The 25550-nt window shown below is 36.9% G+C and overlaps 1 protein-coding gene across 9 annotated transcripts in view; it reads left to right on the top strand.

Moving 5' to 3' along the window:
- RIT2 (Ras like without CAAX 2) overlaps window positions 1-25550 on the top strand; it is a 446014-nt gene that overhangs the window by 274982 nt on the left and 145482 nt on the right. Inside the window, exon 5 of one of the 9 annotated variants that reach the window (XM_045042159.1) lies at window positions 3679-3844. The exons of the other annotated variants lie outside the window; for them this stretch is intronic. Within the exon in view, the coding sequence (XP_044898094.1) occupies window positions 3679-3696 (18 nt within the window). The 3' untranslated portion in view covers window positions 3697-3844. Of the gene's footprint in view, window positions 1-3678; window positions 3845-25550 lie in introns of those variants that run through there. 9 annotated transcript variants of the gene reach the window in all.

Genomic DNA, 25550 nt, shown 5'->3' with positions numbered 1-25550 from the left:
AACCCTCAATATTTGAAATGTGACCTTTTAGAAAAGGGAATTTTATTTTTAACAAATTGGAATTATAGTTTTAAATATTTATTTTTTCCAGCTTTACTGAGGTTTAGTTTTCAAATAAAAGTATAATATATTTAAAATTTACAACATGATTATTTGATTCCCACCATGGGGTTAATTAAATAACCCATTACTTCACATATTTAATTTTTTATAAGAATACTTAGTTCTACCCTCTTAGCAAATTTCAGTTATCTAAAAACAGTATTATCAACTGTAATCACCATGTTAGACATTAGATCCTCTTACCTTAATCATCTTATAACTCAGAGTTTGTACCCTTTTACCAACCTCTCCCTGATACTTACTTCTGAGATAAAAGTTTTTCTTCCCTGCAGATTGAAATCTTCCCATGTGTCTTGCTGATAATTGGGTTCCCATTGGTTTTCTGTTGACTTCTGCTAGAATTTGGCTCCAAGAAATTCATAGTCTGTGACATATATACCTTTCTGATAGACAGTCTTTTTGTTTTGCCAGCTACCTTACAAAGTACTCACTGCTTTGACTATAGCAATGTCCCTTCTCCACATTTTTCTATGTCACTGACACCACAGGGTACATTGGAACCTGACAGTAGTGATATACAGCTGCAAGGGTTCAGCTAAGCTGTACTGTTGCCACTGAATGCTGTCAGCCTTCTGACATAGACAAAGAGCTCTATCAGGCTTGCTATCCTAGATAAAGCTCACAATCTCTCCATTGGTAAATTACTATTACTAAGGTTTGATCTTTTAGATACAAAGACTTCATGAAGAAATTAATCTTATAGCCTATTCACATTCCAGTATCAATTGTTTTAAGCTGACGAGCTAAAAACTCTTCCATAAATGAGTTTTGACTGAGTAAGAGCAAAAAAGATCAGAGGACTAAAAATGAGAGTGGTATACCAGCCCATGATAGGATAAAGATGATGGATCTATCTTTGACTTCCTCTTTCCTGTTTCTCTTTCAACTTTGTTACAGGTATTTGTAAACTCCCTACTATAAAATAACTTTTTTTATATATAAACTATTTTAAAGGTGGTGTTTCATTTCTAATATGATTCATTTCTTTTTTTTTTTTAATATTTTTTTCAACGTTTATTTATTTTTGCGACAGAGAGAGACAGAGCATGAACGGGGGAGGGGCAGAGAGAGAGGGAGACACAGAATCGGAAACAGGCTCCAGGCTCTGAGCCATCAGCCCAGAGCCTGACGCGGGGCTCGAACTCACAGACCGCGAGATCGTGACCTGGCTGAAGTCGGACGCTTAACCGACTGCGCCACCCAGGCGCCCCTAATGTGATTCATTTCTTAACGTAACCAACTCCATGTATTTAAGGTCCTATAATCAGGGTTAGTTTTTAAAAGCCTAATGTAAATCTGAGCTCCAAATGTCCTGGGCTTTGGGTTTTAGGGTTCATTGATTATGTATATGTAATAAAAATTCAGGAAAGTCCACTATACTGTAGTAATATATGTATTTTTTTTTTTTGCCTCAAATTCTGGTAAAGGTTGAAGCAGTAGGCAGAGATACAATGCTAGTTCTCACACTTCAAGGAACCTAACTTACACCACTTTGAGAATGGGTCAACCAGAGACCTGCTTAAGCAATGCTGTGAATTCAGTATGCAAACTTCTTTCCAGGCAGAATAGAATGAGTTAGACAATGTTTTTATAAGACAACAGAATTGCATGTAATTTTATTTAGCCATTTTTCTTTAAAGGAAAAATATTCTTAGTTTTCTTATAAGCATTTTGCCACTAATGCATATTTTATATACAGATTTCTAGTCTCTTTATTTCCCAAACAACTTTGGTGTTTTCTCCAACTACATTTACAAATGGTGTGCTTCGTTTAGATTCAAAGCAATTCCAGATTCTGAACATCGAAGGTTCAGGCAGCACAATGGCAGATAAGATTTAATATGAGTAAAATCCTTTCAGAATGCAGATCTCAAGTTCTTAAGCAGGATTATTTTCTCTGAAGCAGCAAGATATTCTGAGAACAGAGATTTTTCTTTTTTAAACAGCTTAAGGATCTGTATAATTCAGTGGGCTCCAATTAAGTTAGTATTAAATACATTAATTTATGAGAATTTCTTAATCATAGTAAGCCCAAGCCTGGGTTAGATTTTACAGGGAAAAAAAAAAAAGTTCACTTGATGGGAAAATGTGGCCTACCCAATGGAAGAGTTTTTAACAATGCAAGCTAGAATATATGACAAGGTCTGAATGAGTGCTCCAAGTGAGAAGTGCTATAGAGTTCAGAAGTGAACACAGAGTGTAGATCGGAGGAGGCAACCATGAAATTTGGCAGGAGGTAACACTGATCTGGGCCTTCGACCTGGGCCTGAATAAGTTCATTGTTGTTTTTACTGTTTTTAGTAGATTTCATTTTTTTAAGAGAAGTTATATGTTTACAGTAAATTGAACATAAAGTACAGAGTTCCTCTATAACCTCCATCCCTACACAGGCATAGCCTCCCCCACTATTAATTTTCCCCACCAGAGCAGTATATTTGTCACAATTAATGAATCTACACCAATATATCATGATCACGCAAAGTCCATAGTTTACACTGGTGTTATACATTCCATGACATGTATCCACCGTTGCAGTAACAGAATAGTTTCACTGCCCTAAAACTCGTCTGCTCCTTAGTTCCTCCTTCCTCCCAACCTCTGGCAAACACTTAACTTTTTACGGTCTCCATGGTTTTGCCTTTTCCAGAATGTCATGTAGGTGGAATCTTACAGTATGTAAAGCCTTTTTAAGATTGGCTTCTTTCACTTAGTAATATTTGCTTAAGTTTCCTCCATGCCCTTTAATAGCTTGACAGTTGATTTCTTCTTGGAACTAAATAATATTCCATTGTCTGGATGTACCACAGTTTATTGTCCATTCACCTACTGAAAGACATTTTGGGTGCTTCTACTTTTCACAATTATGAATAAGGCTGCTATAAACACCCATGTACAGGTTTTTGTGTGAGCATTGGATAGGGTTTGTATGACCCATGTAAATAAGATGCAGAGAAAATATGTTAATAAATTGAGTAACTTATTTCAAGATGATGACAATCATCTGTTTTTAATATGGAGATAGAGGAATATATGGCAAATAAAAGCATGTAGATATCTATTAAGTTTGATGTACACTCAACTGGCTATTTTTCAAATCTGTGTAAAATATTTAATTTAGGATTGAGGCTGAGTGCAGCATTAGGGAAAGGCAAGGAAGAAGAATTAATGGTGCCAGTGCTGGTCTTTGCTTTGTCATTTTGGCTTGTCACCGTATTCTGGACTTTGTCAAATACAAGCTTTGCAGTTAACTAGATGTTTCCTTTTTTAAGCCAATGAATGAAGATTTGTTTTCAGTATGTCGGTCAGAGTGCTCAACCTTCCCCTTGACCCAAAAAGGCTTATCAAAATCTTATAACTACAAACTGAACATAACTTTTGGGAGATATAAATTTTTTATTGTGTCTATTTCCAATGATATTTTAGATTCCCTCACACAGTTATACCCCAGGCAGCTGTTCTACTCCTTAAAATAGCTCTGTGTTTATGGAAGCTTAAAAAGGCAGAGGTGAAATGATTTATCTTTATAATTTTTTAATTTGATGTTTGATTTTTCAGATCTGGCAACATAGCTAAGAGAACGTGGAACCGAACAGAGTCTAAATTACCTGACGATATTAATGACTTTGGCCACTACATAGCATATGCCTAAGAGGGCAGATATTCTGGATCTTTTTACTGGCTCTTAAGTCCTTTTTCCTTCTTTCCCTTTATTCACATTTAAATAATTGGAAAAAAACTAAGTTTGTTTTGCCAAATAGGCTTTACACCATCTAGGAAATAGTATTAAAAAGAACAATTCTCAGTGTTAGGTACATTTTTCTATGCTTTTTTGCTAGTGGTAACTTTGAAAATTTTCACTTGCAAGTTGCTTAAAATATGATAATGAGTAGTAAAAAGTAACTGTGCTTACTTCCTAAAGAAATAAACAATTGGAAGGGAATATAATGATAAACTACCATAAAATTCATGTTTTATAAATTGAAACCACTCAAGTCAAATGATTTTCTTATGGTCATCTTACTGGTAGCCAGAAATGGTGCCACAATCACCCAGCTTCTCATATGATAATATAATGTCTAATATCTAATACTGTACTGCCTAAACATGTCAACATATTTAATGATAATTAAATCACTCAAAAGGATCTGATCATTTGGAGGAAAGGAGAGGAGCATTCATTTCTTAAGATGTATGTCCTTAGAAGAAAACACAAGGAATTCATAGACCAAGGGCAAATCTGGGTAAGCGAGTGGTGATTCTTATCCCTACTTGAGAGTATTCAAAGTACAAGGGTATAAATATCAATGCAACCTAATGTTCTTTCTGCATTTCTCTGTCTCTTTGTTGTCAACACACATGCCTGCTTATGTTACATGAGATACAGTGTGTGTGTTTATCTTCTGTAATTATATGTATAAATGTTTGATAGCAGTATACATTTTTAAAAGGAAGCTTGTCAATAATGTGTCCATCACAAAATGACTTTTCTCCTTCTCTTTGAGGCATACTTGCCATTCATCATCCCATACTAAAGCAGAGAACTGACTGACTCACCAGTTGGGACATTGTAAAAAAAACAACACCTTTCTTCTAGTAACAACACTTATGAATTAACATGTTGAAGACCATAAGTCTCCCACTATACAGGGATATTAAGAAATTAGATACTCATCATGGTGTTATACAGTCAAGGGTGAGTCTACTTATTTCCTTGCAAGAAAGCAATGCAACTAGCCACATACAGTTATAATGATAAAAACAATATAATCCATCTAAGGTGAAGTGAAATAGAATATTTTAGCATGTGGTAAAACGCAAGGAATCCTAGTTATAGAGAGGCTATTTACATTAATTTACATACTATAACTACTCCTGGGAAAATACAATGATTAATGTTGGGTCAGTAGAACCCCTTCATATATCAGTAAACCTGAGGGAAGCTAAATACCTAGAAGTTTTATAAAGGGTATATAATATGCAATTGATTAAATTACTGTCCATTATATTAAAATGCAATCTAATTGTTATATCTTTTTAAATTAAACTTATTTTTTAGAGCGGCTTTAGTTTTATCGCAAAACTGAGAGGCAAGTACAAAGAGTTCTCACATACCCTCTCTTCTAAATACGTACAACCTTCCCTACTACCAACATTCCACATTATAGTGGTATATTTGTTAAAATGGATGAACTTATATTGATACATCGTTTTCACTCAAGGTCGATTGTTCACGTTAGTATTCATTCTTGGTATTATACATTCTGTGGATTTTGACAAATGTATAATGACATGTATTTACCATTGTCATATCATACAGAGGAGCTTCACTGCCTCAAAAATTCTTTGTGCTTTACCTATTTACTGTCCCCAGTCCTCACAATGTCTAGCAACCATTTACCTTTTTACTGTCACCATAGTTTATGCCTTTTCTAGAATGTCATGTAGTGGAGCCATACAGTTATGTTGCTTTTTCAGATTGTCTTCACTCACTTTGTAATATGCATTTGTTTCCTCCACTTTTTTTTTAATGTCTTGATAATACATTTCTTTTTAGTGTTGAAAAATATTCCACTCTTTGGATGTATCACAGTTTATTTATCCATTCACCTCCTAAAAGACATTTTGGTGGTTTCCAAATGTTGAAAATTATTAGTAGAGTGCTATAAACATCCATGTGCAGGCTTTTGTGTGAACATATATTTTCAGCTCCTTTGGGTAAATATCAAGGAGCGTGATTGCTAGTTGATACGTTAAGATTCTATCGAATTTTTAAGAAACTGCCAAATTGTCTTCTAAAGTGGCTACACCATTTTGCAGTCCCATCAACAATGGATGAGAGTTTCTATTGCTCCACCTCCTCACCAGCATTTGGTGCTGTCACTATTGTAGAGTTAGCCCATTGTGATAGGTATGTAGTGACATCTCATTGTTTTAATTTGCATTTTTCTAGTAACATATGATGTTGAACATCTTATCACATGCTTATATGCCTTTGTATATCCACTTTTTGTGAGATATCTGATTAGATCTTGGGCCACTTTTTAATTGAATTTTTAGTTTTTTGTCTGGTTTTAAGAGTTCTTTGTATATTTTAGGTAACAGTCTTTTATCAGGCAGGTCTTTTGAAAAAATTTTTTTCCAGTCTGTGGCTTGTATTTCCATTCTATTGGCATGGCCTTTCACAGAGCAGACATTTTTAATTTTAATGAACTCCAGCTTACCACTTAATTTTTCCATGATCGTGAGAAAAAATTTATCTAAAAAATCATCGCCATACCCAAGGTCATCTTGGTTTTCTCCTATGTTCTTTTGTAGGAGTTTTATAGTTTTACCTCTTATAAGCCTATCACCAGTTTTGAGTTAAATTTTGTGGAGGTCGAAGAGTCTGTGTGTAAATTTATTTTTTTCCATGTGAAAATACAGTTGTTACAGTAACATTTGTTGAAGATTTTTTGCTCCATTGTATTGCCTTTGTTCTTTTGGCAAAGATAAGTTGACTGTATTTATGGGGTTATATTTTGGGACTCTGTCTCCTGTTCTGTTGATCTATTTGTCTATTCTTTCACCAATACTGCATTGCTTTAATTACTGCAGCTTTATAGTAAATCTTGATGTCAAGTAATGTTAGTTCTCTGATTTTGTTCTTGTCCTTAAATATTGTGCTGGCTGTTCTGGGTCGTTTGCTCTCCCTATAAACTTTAGAATCTGTTTGTCAATATCTACAAAATAATTTACTGGGATTTTGATTGACAATGTACTAACTCTATAGGTCAAGTTTGGAAAACTGCTATCTTGACAATACTGTCTTTCTATGCATAAACATAGTGTATCTTTCCATGTATTTAGTTATATGATCTTTCATCGAGTTTTACCATTTTTATTACATGAGTCTTATATATATTATATTTATGTCTAAATATTTCAGTGTGGGGGTGTTAATGTAAATGGTATTGCATTTTTAAAACTATAACTGACATACAATATTAATTTCAGATGTATGAGGCAGGGGTTAGATATCCTTATTCATTACAAAATGATCACTATGATAATTTCAAATTCTACTTGTTCATTGCTGGTATATAGGAAAGCAAGTGATTTTTGTACATTAATCTTGTATTACATGACTTCACTACTGCAGCTTTAGTTCTAACATTTTTGTTACTGTTGTAGTTGCTTCATTCAGATTTTCTGCATAGGTGGGGTCATGTGACCTATGAACAAAGTTTTACTTCTTCCCAATCTGTATACCTTTTTTCCTCCCTTCCCCCGCTCTTTTTCAAATTAGCCAGGGCTACTAGTACAATGTTGAAAATAAGTGGTGACAGGAGATATCTTTGCCTTGTTCTGATCTTAGCTTCAACTTTCTCACAATTATGTATGATGTTAGTTGTAGATTTTTTTCTTTGTAGATTAAAAAAAAAATCAAACTGAGGAGGTTCCTCTCTATTCCTAGTGGGCGGAGAGCTTTTATCAATAATGAGTGTTGTATCTCATCAAATGATTTTTTCCATATCTATTGATAGGATCACATATTTTCCCTTTTTAGTCTTTTGATATAATTAATTGCATGAATTTGTTTTAGAATGCTGAACCAGTCTTGAACCCTGCGCTAATTTCCACTTGGTCATGGTGTATAATTCTCTTTACACATGGTTAGATTTGATTTGTTAATATTTTGCTGAGGATTTTTGCACCCCTGCTCATGGAAGATACTGGTCTGGAGTTTTCAGACTGGTTTTGGTATTAGGGTAATGCTGGTGTCATAGAAAAGGTCTAGGAAGGATTTCCCCTACTTCTGGAAGAGAGCATAGAGAATTGGTATAATTTGGTAAAGTTCTGCAGTGAACCCATCTGAGCCTGATGCTTTCTGGTTATCACTTATTGAAATATTATTACTTTAATAAATATAAGCCTATTCAGATTGTTTGATTATTTGTGTGAATTTAGGCAGATTGTGTTTATCCAAGAAGTTGATTGATTTTATCTAGGTTGAAATTTATGGGAACAGAGTTCATAATATTCCTTTATTTTTCTTTTAATATTCATGGAATCTGTAGTGATCTCTTTTGCTCTTAGTGATATGTGTTCTCTTTTTTCTTAGTTATTCTGGCTAGCAATCCATTTTATTGATCTTTTCAAAGAGCAAGCTTTTTGTTTTGTTGACTTTTCTCTTGATTTCCTATTTTCAACTTCATTGATTTCTACTCTAATTTTTATTTTTCTTCTGCTTACTTGGATTTAATTTGCTCTTCTTTTCCTAGTTGCATAACATAGAAGTTCAGATGATTGATTTTAGATTTTCTTTTCTAATAGATGCATTCAATACTATAAATTTCCCTCTAAGTCCTGCTTTTGCTGCAGCCCATAAATTTTGATTGGTTGTGATTTCATTTTCATATTATATGTATATTTTTTTCTTTGAGATTTTTCTCTTTGTCCAATATGTTACTGTTATTTAAAAGTGTGTTCAGGGGTGCCTGCATGGCTCAGTGGGTTAAGCGACTGAGTTCAGCTCAGGTCTTGATCTCGCGGTTGGTGAGTTCAAGCCCTCCATTGGGGTCTGTGCTGATGGCTCAGAGCCTGGAGCCTGCTTCAGATTCTGTGTCTCCTTCTCTCTCTGCTCCTCTGCTGCTTATGCTCTGTCTTGCTCTCTCAAGACAAATAAACAGGAAAAAAAATATCTTTACAAAATAAAAAATAAAAGTGTATTTAATCTCCGAGTATTTGGGGATTTTCCAGCTATCTTTTTGTAATTAATTTCTAATTTAATTCCATTGTGGTCTGAGAACAGGCATTGTATTATTTTTATTCTTTTAAACTACATATGTGTTTTATGGTTTTGGATGTGGTCTATGTTGGTGAATGTTCCATGTAAGCTTAAGAAGAATGCATATTCAATTGTTGTTGCCTATGGATGCCAATTATGTCCAGTTGGTGTTGTTGAATTCTTTTTATTTTTTAAAAATATTTATTTATTTTTGAGAGAGAATGAGAGAGAGACAGTGTGAGCAGGGGAGGATCAGAGAGAGAGGGAGAGGCAGAATCTGAAGCAGGCTCCAGGCTCCGGGCTGTCAGCATAGAGCCTGACATGGGGCTCAAACTTCTGAACAGAGAGATCATGACCTGAGCCCAAGTTGGACACTTAACCAGCTGAGCCACCCAGGCTCCCCTCGTGCTGTTGAACTCTGTTATGACCTTACTGATTTTCTGCTTGTTACATCTATCCATTTTTGTTAGGATGTTAAAATCTCTAATTATATTAGTGGATTCACCTACTTCTTGCAGTTCTACCAGTTTTCTATCAGTTATGTCTCAGAACGCATGTCAACAGCAAAATTAATACATGTGTAAGACCAATTATAGGTGTAGTGGTAGATATTCATGTATACACTGGTAGAGAGAGGATGTGTAAATGATTAAGTTATAAATCATTCACGTTTATTAATAGCTAAGGCACTGAAAAGATATTAATTAAAGGAAAATTTCCTGTTTATTTTTTTTCAATATATGAAGTTTATTGTCAAATTGGTTTCCATACAACACCCAGTGCTCATCCCAACAGGTGCCCTCCTCAATACCCATCACCCACCGTCCCCTCCCTCCCACCCCCCATCAACCCTCAGTTTGTGCTCAGTTTTTAAGAGTCTCTTATGCTTTGGCTATCTCCCACTCTAACCTCTTTTTTTTCCTTTCCCTCCCCCATGAGTTTCTGTTAAGTTTCTCAGGATCCACATAAGAGTGAAACCATATGGTATCTGTCTTTCTCTGTATGGCTTATTTCACTTAGCATCACACTCTCCAGTTCCATCCATGTTGCTACAAAGGGCCATATTTCATTCTTATTGCCACGTAGTACTCCACTGTGTATATAAACGACAATTTCTTTATCCATTCATCAGTTGATGGGCATTTAGGCTCTTTCCATAATTTGGCTATTGTTGAGAGTGCTGCTATGAACATTGGGATACAAGTGCCCCTATGCATCAGTACTCCTGTATCCCTTGGGTAAATTCCTAGCAGTGCTACTGCTGGGTCATAGGGTAGGTCTATTTTTAATTTTCTGGGGAACCTCCACACTGTTTTCCAGAGTGGCTGCACCAATTTGCATTCCCACCAACAGTGCAAGAGGGTTCCCATTTCTCCACATCCTCTCCAGCATCTATAGTCTCCTGATTTGTTCATTTTGGCCACTCTGACTGGCGTAAGGTGATATCTGAGTGTGGTTTCGATTTGTATTTCCCTGATGAGGAGTGACGTTGAGCATCTTTTCATGTGCCTGTTGGCCATCTGGATGTCTTCTTTAGAGAAGTGTCTATTCATGTTTTCTGCCCATTTCTTCACTGGGTTGTTTTTCGGGTGTGGAGTTTGGTGAGCTCTTTATAGATTTTGGATACTGGTCCTTTGTCTGATATGTCATTTGCAAATATCTTTTCCCATTCCATTGGTTGCCTTTTAGTTTTGTTGGTTGTTTCCTTTGCTGTGCAGAAGCTTTTTATCTTCATAAGGTCCCAGTAGTTCATTTTTTCTTTTAATTCCCTTGTCTTTGGGGATGTTTCAAGTAAGAAATTGCTACATCTGAGGTCAGAGAGGTCTTTTCCTGCTTTCTCCTCTAGGGGTTTGATGGTTTCCTGTCTCACATTCAGGTCCTTTATCCATTTTGAGTTTATTTTTGTGAATGGTGTAAGAAAGTGGTCTAGTTTCAATCTTCTGCCTGTTGCTGTCCAGTTCTCCCAGCACCATTTGTTAAAGAGACTGCTTTTTTCCATTGGATATTCTTTCCTGCTTTGTCAAAGATGAGTTGGCCATATGTTTGTGGGTCTAGTTCTGGGGTTTCTATTCTATTCCATTGGTCTATGTGTCTGTTTTTGTGCCAATACCATGCTGTCTTGATGATTACAGCTTTGAAGTAGAAGCCAAAGTCTGGGATTGTGATGCCTCCTGCTTTGGCCTTCTTCAAAATTACTTTGGCTATCCGAGGCCTTTTGTGGTTCCATATGAATTCTAGGATTGCTTGTTCTAGTTTCGAGAAGAATGCTGGTGCAATTTTGATTGGGATTGTTTTGAATGTGTAGATAGCTTTGTGTAGTATTGACATTTTGACAATATTTATTCTTCCAATCCATGAGCACGGAATATTTTTCCATTTCTTTATATCTTCTTCAATTTCCTTCATAAGCTTTCTATAGTTTTCAGCATACAGATCTTTTACGTCTTTGGTTAGATTTATTCCTAGGTATTTTATGCTTCTTGGTGCAATTGTAAATGGGATCAGTTTCTTTATTTGTCTTTCTGTTGCTTCATTATTAGTATATAAGAATGCAACTGATTTCTGTACATTGATTTTGTATCCTGCGACTTTGCTGAATTCATGTATCAGTTCTAGCAGACTTTTGGTGGAGTCTATCGGATTTTCCATGTCTAATATCATGTCATCTGCAAAAAGTGAGAGCTTGACTTCATCTTTGCCAATTTTGATGCCTTTGATTTCCTTTTGTTGTCTGATTGCTGGTGCTAGAACTTCCAAAACTATGTTAAACAACAGCGGTGAGAGTGGACATCCCTGTCGTGTTCCTGATCTCAGGGAAAAAGCTCTCAGTTTTTCCCCATTGAGGATGATGTTAGCTGTGGGCTTTTCATAAATGGCTTTTATCTTTAAGTATGTTCCTTCTATCCCGACTTTCTCGAGGGTTTTTATTAAGAAACTTTGCTGAATTTTGTCAAAGGCCTTTTCTGCATCGATTGACAAGATCATAGGGTTCTTATTTTTTCTTTTATTAATGTGATGTATCACATTGATTGATTTGCGAATGTTGAACCAGCCCTGCATCCCAGGAATGAATCCCACTTGATCATGGTGAATAATTCTTTTATATGCTGTTGAATACGATGTGCTAGTATCTTACTGAGAATTTTTGCATCCATATTCATCAGGGATATTGGCCTATAGTTCTCCTTTTTTACTGGGTCTCTGTCTGGTTTAGGAATCAAAGTAATACTGGCTTCATAAAATGAGTCTGGAAGTTTTCCTTCCCTTTCTATTTTTTTGAATAACTTGAGAAGGATAGGTATTATCTCTGTTTTAAACGTTTGGTAGAACTCCCCTGGGAAGCCATCTGGTCCTGGACTCTTATTTGTTGGGAGATTTTTAATGACTGATTCAATTTCTTCGCTGGTTATGGGTCTGTTCAAGCTTTCTATTTCCTCCTGATTGAGTTTTGGAAGCGTGTGGGTGTTTAGGCATTTGTCTGTTTCTTCCAGGGAGTCCAGTTTGTTGGCATATAATTTTTCATAGTATTCCCTGATAATTGCTTGTATCTCTGAGGGATTGGTTGTAATCATCCCATTTTCATTCATGATTTTATCTATTTGGGTCATCTCCCTTTTCTTTTTGAGAAGCCTGGCTAGGGGCGCCTGGGTGGCGCAGTCAGTTAAGCGTCCGACTTCAGCCAGGTCACGATCTCACGGTCCGTGAGTTCGAGCCCCGCGTCAGGCTCTGGGCTGATGGCTCAGAGCCTGGAGCCTGTTTCCGATTCTGTGTCTCCCTCTCTCTCTGCCCCTCCCCCGTTCATGCTCTGTCTCTCTCTGTCCCAAAAATAAATAAACGTTGAGAAGCCTGGATAGAGGTTTATCAATTTTGTTTATTTTTTCAAAAAACCAACTCTTGGTTTCGTTGATTTTCTCTACAGTTTTTTTAGATTCTATATTGTTTTTTTCTGTTCTGATCTTTATTATTTCTCTTCTTCTGCTGGGTTTGGAGTGTCTTTGCTGTTCTGCTTCTATTTCCTTTAGGTGTGCTGTTAGATTTTGTATTTGGGATTTTTCTTGTTTCTTGAGATAGGCGGATTGCAATGTATTTTCCTCTCAGGACTGCCTTTGCTGCATCCTAAAGCGTTTGGATTGTTGTATTTTCATTTTAATTTGTTTCTATATATTTAATTTCTTCTCTGATTGCCTGGTTGACCCACTCATTCTTTAGTATGTTGTTCTTTAACCTCCATGCTTTTGGAGGTTTTCCAGACTTTTTCCTGTGGTTGATTTCAAGCTTCATAGCATTGTGGTCTGAAAGTATGCATGGTATGATTTCAATTCTGTATACTTATGAAGGGCTATTTTGTGATCCAGTATGTGATCTATCTTGGAGAATGTTCCATGTGCACTCGAGAAGAAAGTACATTCTGTGCTTTGGGATGCAGAGTTCTAAATATATCTGTCAAGTCCATCTGATCCAATGTGTCATTCAGGGCCCTTGTTTCTTTATTGACCATGTGTCTAGATGATCTATCCATTTCTGTAAGTGGAGTGTTAAAGTCCCCTGCAATTACCACATTCTTATCAATAAGGTTGCTTATGTTTATGAGTAATTGTTTTATATATTTGGGGGCTCCTGTATTCGGCGCATAGACATTTATAATAGTTAGCTCTTCCTGATGGATAGACCCTGTGATTATTATATAATGCCCTCTTCATCTCTTGTTACAGCCTTTAATTTAAAGTCTAGTTTGTCTGATATAAGTATGGCTACTCCAGCTTTCTTTTGACTTCCAGTGGCATGATAAATAGTTCTCCATCCCCTCACTCTCAATCTAAAGGTGTCCTCAGGTCTAAAATGAGTCTCTTGTAGACAGCAAATAGATGGGTCTTGTTTTTTTTAATCATTCTGATACCCTATGTCTTTTGGTTGGCGCATTTAGTCCATTTACATTCAGTGTTATTATAGAAAGATAGAGGTTTAGAGTCATTGTGATGTCCGTAGGTTTCATGCTTGTAGCGATGTCTCTGGTAGTTTGTCTCACAGGATCCCCCTTAGGATCTCTTGTAGGGCTGGTTTAGTGGTGACAAATTCCTTCAGTTTTTGTTTGTTTGGGAAGACCTTTATCTCTCCTTCTATTCTAAATGACAGACTTGCTGGATAAAGGATTCTCGGCTGCATAGTTTTTCTGTTCATCACATTGAAGATCTCCTGCCATTCCTTTCTAGCCTGCCAAGTTTCAGAAGAGAGATGGGTCATGAGTATTATAGGTCTCCCTTTATATGTTAGAGCACGTTTATCTCTAGCTGCTTTCAGAATTTTCTCTTTATCCTTGTATTTTGCCAGTTTCACTATGATATGTCGTGCAGAAGATCGATTCAAGTTACGTCTGAAGGGAGTTCTCTGTGCCTCTTGGATTTCAATGCCTTTTTCCTTCCCCAGATCAGGGAAGTTCTCAACTATTATTTCTTCTAGTACACCTTCAGCACCTTTCCCTCTCTCTTCCTCCTCTGGAATACCAATTATGTGTAGATTATTTCTCTTTAGTGCATCACTTAGTTCTCTAATTTTCCCCTCATACTCCTGGATTTTTTTTTTTACTCTCTTTTTCTCAGCTTCTTTTTTTCCATAATTTTATCTTCTAGTTCACCTATTCTCTCCTCTGCCTCTTCAATCCGAGCCGTAGTTGTCTCCATTTTATTTTGCAGTTCATTGATAGCATTTTTTAGCTCCTCGTGACTGTTCCTTAGTCCCTTGTTCTCTGTAGCAGGAGATTCTCTGCTGTCCTTTATACTGTTTTCAAGCCCAGTGATTAATTTTATGACTATTATTCTAAATTCACTTTCTGTTATATTGTTTAAATCGTTTTTGATCAGTTCATTAGCTGTTGTTATTTCCTGGACGTTTTTCTGAGGGGAATTCTTCCATTTGGTCATTTTGGATAGTCCCTGGAGTGGTGCGGGACTGCGGGGCACTTCCCCTGTGCTGTCTTGAATAATGTGCGTTGTTGGGCGGGGCCACAGTCAGACCTGATGTCTGCCCCCAGCCAGTTGCTGGGGCCACATTCAGACTGGTGTGTGCCTTCTCTTCCCCTCTCCTAGGGGCGGGATTCACTGTGGGGTGGCGTGGCCCGTCTGGGCTACTTGCACACTTCCAGGCTTGTGGTGCTGAGGATCTGGCGTATTAGCTGGGGTGGATTGGCAGGGTGCACAGGGGTGGGAGGGGCAGGATCCGCTCGCTTTTCCTTCAGAGATCTGGTTAGGGAGGGGCCCTGCGGCACCTGGAGGGAGTCAGACCCTCCGGAGGGATGGATCCGCAGAAGCGCAGCATTGGGTGTTTGCCTGGTGCAAGCAAGTTCCCTGGCAGGAACTGGTTCCCTTTGGGATTTTGGCTGGGGGATGGGCGAGGGAGATGGCACTGGCGAGCGCCTTTGTTCCCCGCCAAGCTGAGCTCTGTCATCCGGGGCTCAACAACTCTCCCTCCCGTTGTCCTCCAGCCCTCCCATTCTCTGAGCAGAGCTGTTAGCTTATAACCTTCCAGATGTCAAGTCCCTCTTGCTGTCGGAACACACTCCATCCGGCCCCTCTGCTTTTGCAAGGCAGACTCGGGGGCTCTGCTTGTCTGGCGGGCTGCCCCTCTGCCCCCGCTCCCTCCCACCAGTCCGTGGAGCGCGCACCGCCTCTCTGCCCTTCCTATCCTCTTCCGTGGGCCTCTCGTCTGCACTTGGCTCCGGAGACTCCGTTCTGCTAGTCTTCTCGCAGTTTTCTGGGTTATTTAGGCAGGTGTAGGTGGAATCTAAGTGATCAGCAGGACGCGCGGTGAGCCCAGCGTCCTCCTACACCGCCATCTTCCCAGGATCCTCAATTTCCTGTTTATTTTGATACACTTTGGACAAGGCAAATGGATCTGAAGGAGCATATAAAGGAAAAATATCATTTTCCTGCACTATTATAAAGTAGAACAGCCACTCTTCTGATCATGATAGTATGTCCAGATCTACAAATTAAGGACAGATGAAATAAAGTATCACAGAACCAGCTGTTCTTCATTTTGAAAGAAATTGCATCCATTAATTAGTTCATTATTAAAATCAAATATTACAATGTGAGATTGAGATCAGCAATCGTCTTGGCAATTGTCTAAGAAGGGATTAACCTAAGGATTTATACCTTTCACCCCATTTTAATCCATGCATGTGGAAATGTGGTTTAATTCCTTTCCCAAAATTCATGCTTTGAGACTAAGTAGACCACTACCATATAATATGATGAGGTATTTAGAAATATTGATCAGCCCCCAAATCTAACCCTTTCATCAGCTGGAAAATTACTGGGGAAACTAAGATTAGCATCGGGCCATTAGCTGGGGACTCCAGGTTTGAGGCTATATTACAGAATATGAAAAGGAAGAGAAGAGAATCTTCAGCAAATTATAGAGAAAACATTAGCACCTATTACACAATACAAAGGAAAAACACATTAGTGCTTTACCACATGATTCCTAGTCCTTTGCTTTCTATTTCCTCTGTTAACAGACAAGAAGTGAAATTGGAGTTTTTCAGTGACATGGCTGGCTCCTGATGATATCTTTGGGACTTATTTTATCATTCTGATATATTTAACAGTCCCTGGGTTATAGGGCCCAGAGCAGATAATTTGTTTTCCCTCATTCTGTATGATAAAATTCTGCCTGAAAAGAAAAACTTTTTCTGTCAAAGATTATAGACATTAAGAAGGATCCTGTTTCTGTGTTCAATTTGATAGCCTTTTAGTAAATAAGATCCTAATGCTGCCAATTCCTTTGTATCAAGGTGGTAGCAGGTCTGGCATTAAGTTATTTTTTAAAATGTAGTAAACAATTAAACCTCTAAAAAAATCACCCAGGAATCTACAGAATTATGCACTGTTATTTGCAAGATGTAGCGATGATGGTAGTTTCTTAGAGTTGTTCTATGATACACAATTATGAATCAGTTATCACAAGGGTACAGAATCAGTTGGGGGTTCTGAACTTTGAGCATATTTGATGCTTTTGATGCTGTTGATTCTGAACAGTTTTTCATAGTGAAAGTATAGCTTCCAATAGCCTTTCATCAGTTGTTATGACCAGTACCATATAGCACGCTTTTGTTAGCTTATTGAACTGTGGAAACTGTCTTCATCTTAACTCCCAAGGAAAGAAAGAGGGGGAAAAAAAAGTACAAGCCTTAAGAGCCACAGCTTACTGATTAACTTGGAGCAATCTTAATAGCAACAATACTAATAGAAGCAGTTACCATTGATTGTGCACACACTGAATGCCAAGCATTGCTATGGGTAAATATGAATATATAAATATAAATAATTTAAATATAGTACACTATTAATACTTATAACCAAATCTGTAATATATTTGTTTTTCAGATGAGAAATCTAAAGCTTAGAGATAATTCAATACCTTTCCCAAGTTTTACAGATAATATTGGCATACTCGATTCTGATAAAGGTCAGGCTGACTCCAAGGCCCATGTTCTTGTTAACTTGGCACTTTCTTTTATACCTGGCCTCTAGACTGTTCTTCCATTATCAATATGATTTCTAAAACTATATTGTCTTCCCTTTGCTTGACTCAGTTGCACCTTTTTACTTCCCAGTCTCCTCCCCATCCTGGTAGTTTATATTTCTGGGTACTGGGGATATCTTGCTATGAATGTCCACAAATGATGCTCTAATGACAAAAGCAGGGAGTTGAGTAATAGTGTACCCACCTGAGACTACATGGTGGGGGAGAGGTAGTTTTTTGAGAGTACCCTTGGGCAAGATAGATTGCTTCAAAAACTAAGATGCCCCAATAAGTGGGGATTCTTAAAAAATGGATTTGAGAAAAGGAAGGACATCCAACCCAGAACAGATAGATGGGGAGTGAGGTTTAGATGTACTGAATGGTTTGAAACTAGACTACATGATTTTAGGCACTATATCTTTTTTAACATGCAACTTGGCTCTCTCCAGTAAGGACAGACTATTCAATTTCTCTACACTGAATTGCCTATTCCATGTTTGAGCCCCTGGAGCATGTTGCCAGTACCCTCACCTTTCCATGACATTATGTGTCAGCCACCTCTGAACCTTTCTGAACTTGGCCATCTGTTTCCCTGGATCTCCGGAGGCTATACTTGACCAGCTTCTTACATCAGAAACTAAACCTGAACACTGAAAGTTCCTGTTTCATACCGCTCATCAAATTTAAGGAGAGGTTACCCTGGAATCATGTATGTATGTCATCCTATATAAAATCCTGGCTAAGATTTCTTTTTCTATATAGAAGGTATATTTTTTTAAAGGAAAACCCCTCTTTTCTCTTTTCATATTTGTGTAAGATTTATTGATTGCTCATATTTTATATATTTTATCTCCATAGTAACTCCACTAACAAACCCTTAAGGTTCTGGGTGCTTTTATTTAGCCTATTGGGTATGATTAGTCTCAGTGTCATTACATCTCTTTTTTCTCCAAAACCACATTTTAAAATGAACTAAATGGAACAAATAATTATTCTTAAATAGATGTAAACAATTTTGAGTCACAAAATTATTTCATACATCATAAATTTATAGCACACCAACCCTGTCAACTTCTATTTTTCTTTGTATAAACAACACTGAAAGACCTGAAATCTGAACTCCAGTTTTTTAGGGGTGAATATATCACTGAGGTCTTGCAAAGAGAGAACAGTAGACCTCTCTTGTGTGCTTTTCTAGATAAACTGTTTCTAATCCAAAGAAATTTGGGGCAGCCAGGCATCCCTACATAGTTCATAATTAGAAAACAGCCGATCTTACTACCGTGATTATTTGTAGTTTAATTTACACATTCCCCTCCTATTACTCTCTATATTGGTTCATTTCATTTGTTGTATTAATACTCTGCACCAGAAATTATGTTAGCATTCATTATGTGCTACAAAATAATCTGCTAATCCACTCATATACTGCATCGATTCCATTAAAAAAAGAAAGGGCATTAAAACTTAAGTGCCCAGTTACCTTCTCTTTTCTAATATTCACAACAATGTATGTAATTTTCCAAATGTTCCTGCAGACCTACTTGACCATGACAGAGTGTGAGAGGCTGGCATTGGAATATCTCTGTTCATAATAGAGACAAAGTATCTAGAATATGGGTTCATAAAATCCAGACAGCTCAATTTATTAATGACTATCTTTTGCTATTTTGATATCTAGCATGCCATCATTTTTGTAATAGAATCTATTTATACCCCACACTTTGTTATTAAACTCATTAAATTATTATGTTCACAATACAATTACTAAAATCTGTTTAAAATATTCATCCCTCTGTTGCCTGATGGAGTTTTCATGATGCTTTTGATGGGAAGCAAATGCTGCAACTGACAGAAATGGTAATATATTTCAAAATTTATACTTTTAAAATGTTTGCTTTAATCAGCAGCCTACCATGGAAAGCCATAGGCAGCAGTAAGTCAAAGATGACCACTTTATCTTTTCCCAATTTCATTTGAAGAAGAAACTGAAAGGAATTCATTTTGAAGAAAAAAAAACATTAATTTAATCACACATTCTTGTTGCTAATAAAACACTTTCTAAGGAGGAGGCAGTGTTACTTTTACACTTAGATCCTTTAATTGTCATGTGAGAGAACTAATGTAATAAGTTCATTTCCATGTCTGGTCCCTTGCCTATTGGTGAAGTTTGTGAAATATAGGAGCATTGGAAGTATAAAGCTGTGTAACCAATTATTAAGAAATTATATATGCAAATAAGTTTTGAATCTTTCAAAAAAGTCTTGAATTTATTTTAAGGGACTTTGATTGTTGGTCTTTAATATCTCTACGGGAGTCTTTTAATATGAAGACTAATGGGATGTTATTGCTATCTCACCAGCCGCCTCCTGTGATAGTAAACTTTTTTGAAAATGTATTCCTGATGTTTTCTCTCTCTCTCCCTTTTCTCTAATTGTGGATTCCAATCGACTCTTCTCTAATTGGCAATAAAGTGCTCTCCCCATCTTGTTTCATTAGTGATTGGTGTTTTTTTTTTAAGTTTGTTTATTTTAAGAGAGTGAGAGAAACAGGGAGCATGGGGGAGGGGCAGAGAAAGAGGGAGAGAATCCCAAGCAGGCTCTGTATTGTCAGCACAGAGCCTAATGCTGGGCTAGACTCATGAACTATGAGACCCTGACCTAAGCTGAAATAAAGAGTTGGACACTTAACCGACTGAGCAACCCAAGAGCCCAGTGATTGGTGTTTTTATTACAGGGGTAATAGAGTTCAGTTTGTCACCTCTGAAATGGTTTTTACCTATAAAAGCAGCATCTAAAGTTTTTTAGTTATTTGTCTGTGTTTGCTTTCTGTTTCCACTTCAGTGCTCTTTTTAACTTGCTTCCAGCCACACCTCTTTTAACCAGTTGTTGACATCATTTAAGATGAAGTAGCAAACGAAGCCATTCAATTGAGAGTCACTCCAATGGAATGATCTAATGGCTATCAAGCCATTCACTTTGATAACATTTGTGAGAACAGTTTCAATGGGACTCTGTAGTAGAAGCTTCTGGCAACAGAGTAAAGAGTGAACTAGAGCCTGTTAGATGGCATTTTGTTCATCTGACAAATTAACTTGTGATCTATGGACTATAGTTACTGGATTACTATTCAGGTAACATAAATATGCACCGACATGACTCTCCAGGCAGATTGAATGAGCATCTCTAGTAATGGCGGTGGGATTGGAGAATGAATATGGAGAATGAGGCACCCAGCATGTCTTGAATAACACAATCTAAGAGGTGTACATAACTTCAAGAGCCATGGTGAAAAAAATATGTGATAGAAATCTATCAACTATGATGAAAGTTAGACTTTAAGTTCCTTTTGTTTATTTCAGGGTTCTATATGGGGATTTCCAAAGTGAACTTTTCTCAGATGACTAGTATTGCTTTTGGGTTCTCATACTAGTAATCATAACTGTTAACATTTGGGAAGCAAAAGGTTGATTTCCTTTGAGAGTCTGTACCCTTTGTGCTTCGGAAATTCAACTGACAGTCCATGGGGAAAGTCAGCCTCAGAAGATATATAAAGTTCAAGAGCTGTCAGCTCCCAGGAGGGTCTGCTTTAGATCCTGGGTTACCCTTGTCTTCTTAGAAAAGCCTTTGAGATTCACTGCTACGCTCCATCTTTAAACTGGCAGGAGTTTTAAGAACATATTTCTAAACTATTAAGTCTCAGGACATTAGAACTCTTAATGTTCTGACACTTATAATTTACATTCATTTTTATGATTAACAGTTTGGAAGACAATAAAAATATATGTAAAGATTCTTTTAAAGCTGAATGACCCTTAAATTCTATCATATACAGTATAGTTGAAAAGATACTCATCTGCCACTAATGAGCCACATCCTTTTAGAGATGATACTATTTAACCCTACTGGAATTCTGATCAGAAAATGAGGATATGACTCATGACCTCGAAGAACTCTTTTTTAGAAGTAAGTTTTACTAAAGAGTCATCTGAACAGAGGATCCACTGGGGAGTCAAACATCTGAGTATTTGGGATCCCCCAACATTTGAATAAAACTTTTCTCTCTTTATATGTTCAGAATCATAAAATGCTACTTCAAAGAATTATTTACGTATTCACAATTCAAATATTTCTGAAAATAGCATTGGGGCTTCCCACTGAGAGAAAAGATTTGCTTTTTCTTGCAAATGCTGGACAAGGCAAAAGGAAATATGAGAAACCTCAAGCATTCACCTATAGTAACCATTTTGCCAAAGTGCTATTTGGAATCTGTCTCCTGCTGAGGCTCTAATGTCCAATTTCTTCGACAGAGGATTTACACATGAAGTATGATAATGTTTGGCAAGGAAATTAACATAGTCATAGATGGAACAAATATAGAGAGTACCTCAAATTAACTACAGAGCAATTACAATGACATCGTGCACTGTGCAATAGTCCATTAAGCAATATTAGATCACCAGCTTCCTGTGTTACTGGCTTTATTGTCAGGAACAAAACTAACTTAGTTTAGTAGTATTTTGTGTAGTACTCAGAATTTTGCATATGCTAATACCCTGGGTCTGCTTGGGGTTCTGAAATGGATTTTTAGAAACACACATCATTCATTCTTCCTTTAGCTGCAATTCAAAAGTGCTCTTATTTTGTAACTTGTAGACCTCAGTATTGGTTTTTAGATGTGTGGTGAGATTTTTTTAATTCTTAAATGATCCTATTAATATAATTTCTGTTATAGTTTCATATATGATAATTTCGTATTTGTATGTCATGTAGAAATTTTTTAATATCAGAGGGATTTTACCAAGAAAAATTATACTGAAATTCTACTACCAAATAGTTTATCCAAATTCTCCTGTATACTATCTTTATTTGGTTTCAAAATGCTCTAGACAAAACAAACTTACAACTCTTCTGTATGTACAATTCCAGAGGAAAAACGTTCCTGGAAGAAAATTTCCTCACATAGTACTATAAATATAATCTCTTAAGTCTCCCCCACCCCAACTATTTCTTTTCTATGTGGAGAAAATCAGTACTCCTATACATATACACCCACACCTGCATATGCAACTAATGTAAGCTTATAAAGGACTTTAGACTATTTATCACTATGACATAAGTACCTAGAATAGTTTCTAGCACACAAAGAATGTTCAATAAACAAAGGATATTTTTATTGGAGTGAGATGCCTATTTGGAAAAAGACAGCTATAGGCAGGTGCTGTCAGTAAAGGCCCTTTCTGCAAAACACATGTTGATCCTACAATGACCCTCTTGGTTACCAGCCCTCCTACCTACTGTGAAAAATTAAGTTTGGGGGAAGACATATTATAAATCTAAAAATGTTGGTCTCCGTAACTTACTAGAATTATAAGCAACATACCCATAGACGCTAAGAGGTGTTCTGGGACCAGAATTAATTATCCAAGTAGAATTCTAAGCTCAGCATTAGACTGTGGTCCTTCTCTCATTCAGATGCCCCATTTACCAGTAGCAGAAATCAAAGCTTAGAGTTTCACTGATTGACTCAAGTCAAGCCAGCTAACAGTACCAATGACAAGACGTCATAATCTTGATACCAATTTTTAGCCTTTTCTCATGCTAACATGAAAAACGTCATCCCCTTTAACAGAATCACATAGTCAATTCCACCAGCCAGTGTACTAGAAAAGGTAATATAAAGCACCAGTGTGAATGAACTGTTTAAGAGGACTGATGATTCATTCCAGGTCAAAGTACTTAAAATATACAACCAGAGTCCCAGTTTTGAGTAATTGGTCATCATTGAATTTAACAAACACTGCTACAAGGATAGCATTTTTAAATAGAAAACCTGGAAGATGCAAAATTCTCAGCTTTATAATAAATAGCACACCACAGTCTGAGATCTAACCTACATTCTGGCTGACAAGCATTTTCAGACAGATGTCAAGTATGGAGAGAATGGATCAGCATTGCCTCTAATTCGATGTCTTCAATGCCTCAGTAGCTGGATGATTTCCCATCCTTGAATACTGGCCCATTAAGCTTGTCTTTTACTGCTCAGCAATAAACTTGAATGGCAGAAAATAAATAGTTAAAAACTAATCAAATGGAAGGCAAGGGCCCAACATGATCTCATTCATCTGAAATGGGGAGGTGTAAATGGCAACCAGAGGCTAATTTGGAAAAAGCATGAAATGCTTATTTTCTGTAGCAAGGAGAAAATAAGATCTTTATAATCATGTGGAAAAAAATTAAATGAACAATGAACTTGGAATGATCCATTCCTATGCCCGGGATACAATTAGAAATTTAAGATACATACTTCCATTATAAGACATTCAGATGATGTGATTCAGAGCATAAACTAAGTAGAGGAAAGCAGAATGGAAATTCAATGTGAACTTGGACAATAGTATATGGAGGGTCTTGGCTGACTGGTTGTTTTAAATTTGCCTTGCTGCATGGTAAGTCCAATCAACTGCCTCACTACTCATTATAAAGCATGACTGAATATAGTAAATCAACTGTTCTCTGTTCAGTTCAAGAGTGGTCATGCCATAATCTGAATTAGGTATAAGCCCTCTTTTGTTCCACACAGGCTGATGGAGACAGACAGGAATAGATTTGAAGAAAATTATAAATAATTCAAGTTTTTGTCTTATCCCTCCCAGCTCCTTCTTCTCTTCAAATGTGTCTCTTTGGATAACCTTTCCTACTCATTGCCTGGACATACAAAACAGGTGGTTTTCTTTACCAGAGTCAGTTTGCTCATTGAACATTGCTCTCATTCATTAAGCCAATAAGCATTCCTTACCTACTACCTAAGTAATTAGTTACTGGACATGAATAAGATACAATCTTCACCCTTAATCTAATGGACCATCAAACTCTTGACCTAATAGGTCATAATGAGAATAATGTTGAAAATGCCTAGATAAAGTTCTAGAGAATCCAGAAGAGGGGCATGTAACCAGCCTGGCTATGTTGAGAATGCTGCCTCAGGGGAGATGATATCTGAGTTGAAATTTTAAGAAATAAGAGCACATTAGCTAAAGACACATTAGGGAACAGAGGATGCAGAAAAGAAAAAGAGCTTGGAAAATTTGAAGAATTTTAAGTTATTTGCTGGAATGCCACATGCATGTAGAAGAGAGAAGCAGCACAGAGTGACGTAGGTGGAGAACGCTAAGACAGGATCACCAAGAGCCATAGCCATTGCTGCAAGAACTCAGACAGTATTACTGGATGTTTTAAACAAGGAAGTGACTTATTTTTATTTATATATTAGAAAATACTTTGGAGATTAAGAATCAAAAAGGGGCAAAACCTGAGATATTTTAAGAAAAATACAATAATAATAGCTGAACAAGATAGTTACAGTGGGAAAGTAGGGAAAGAAGATATCGAGGCAGCAAAGTCCATGGGATTTATTGACCAACTGGCTGTGAGAAACCAGTGAAGGCCAAGTGTTTAAGCAAACTCCCAGTGCTTGTTGTTTATTTTCTTTTGTCAATTGGTATGCTGTGGTGCCATTCACACTGAGGTTTTAAGTACCATAGAAGCAGCAACTTTTGGGGAGTTAGGAAGAGGTGGAGAGGGGAAGTGTGTGTTAGACACATGCACTTGCAGTTATAATCCCTGTTCTGAACCAGGGATGGAAACCTCAGTTAAGACTCCAGTTTCAAACTCATCAATGTATATCAAGTATATGAAGTATAATGAAGCTTCAGAGAAGGCAAAGAAGAATTGGAAATCGGAAACTCTGGGGAACATGATTGTTTCAGAGACAAGAGGAAAGATAACTACATAGGGGAAAAAATGAGAAAAATAACCACACACAAAAAAGGAGAAGAATAAGGAGAAAACAATGAAGCCGATAACAAAGGCAAAAGTAATGCAGTTTCAAGAATGACAGATTGGTTCCTGCTAAATGTGTTTATTTTCAACCCTTTTGAAACCCCACTAAACCAACAGTAAGGGGAATTTTGTAAAGGTGGAAACCTACAAGGATCAAGAAAACTAAGGACATGAACAGTAAAAGTTTGGAAGCTGGAAAGCAGATTGTAAACAAGCAGTGGAAAGAAAAAAAAAGAAATTGACATATGCCACAGAACTCTCAGAAAGCCCTACATATATGTCTGGAGATGTGAAGG

This window comes from Felis catus, chromosome D3, assembly GCF_018350175.1.
Source record: "Felis catus isolate Fca126 chromosome D3, F.catus_Fca126_mat1.0, whole genome shotgun sequence".
Taxonomy (NCBI): Eukaryota; Metazoa; Chordata; class Mammalia; order Carnivora; family Felidae; genus Felis; species Felis catus.
This window is presented reverse-complemented; position numbering and strand designations above follow the sequence as displayed.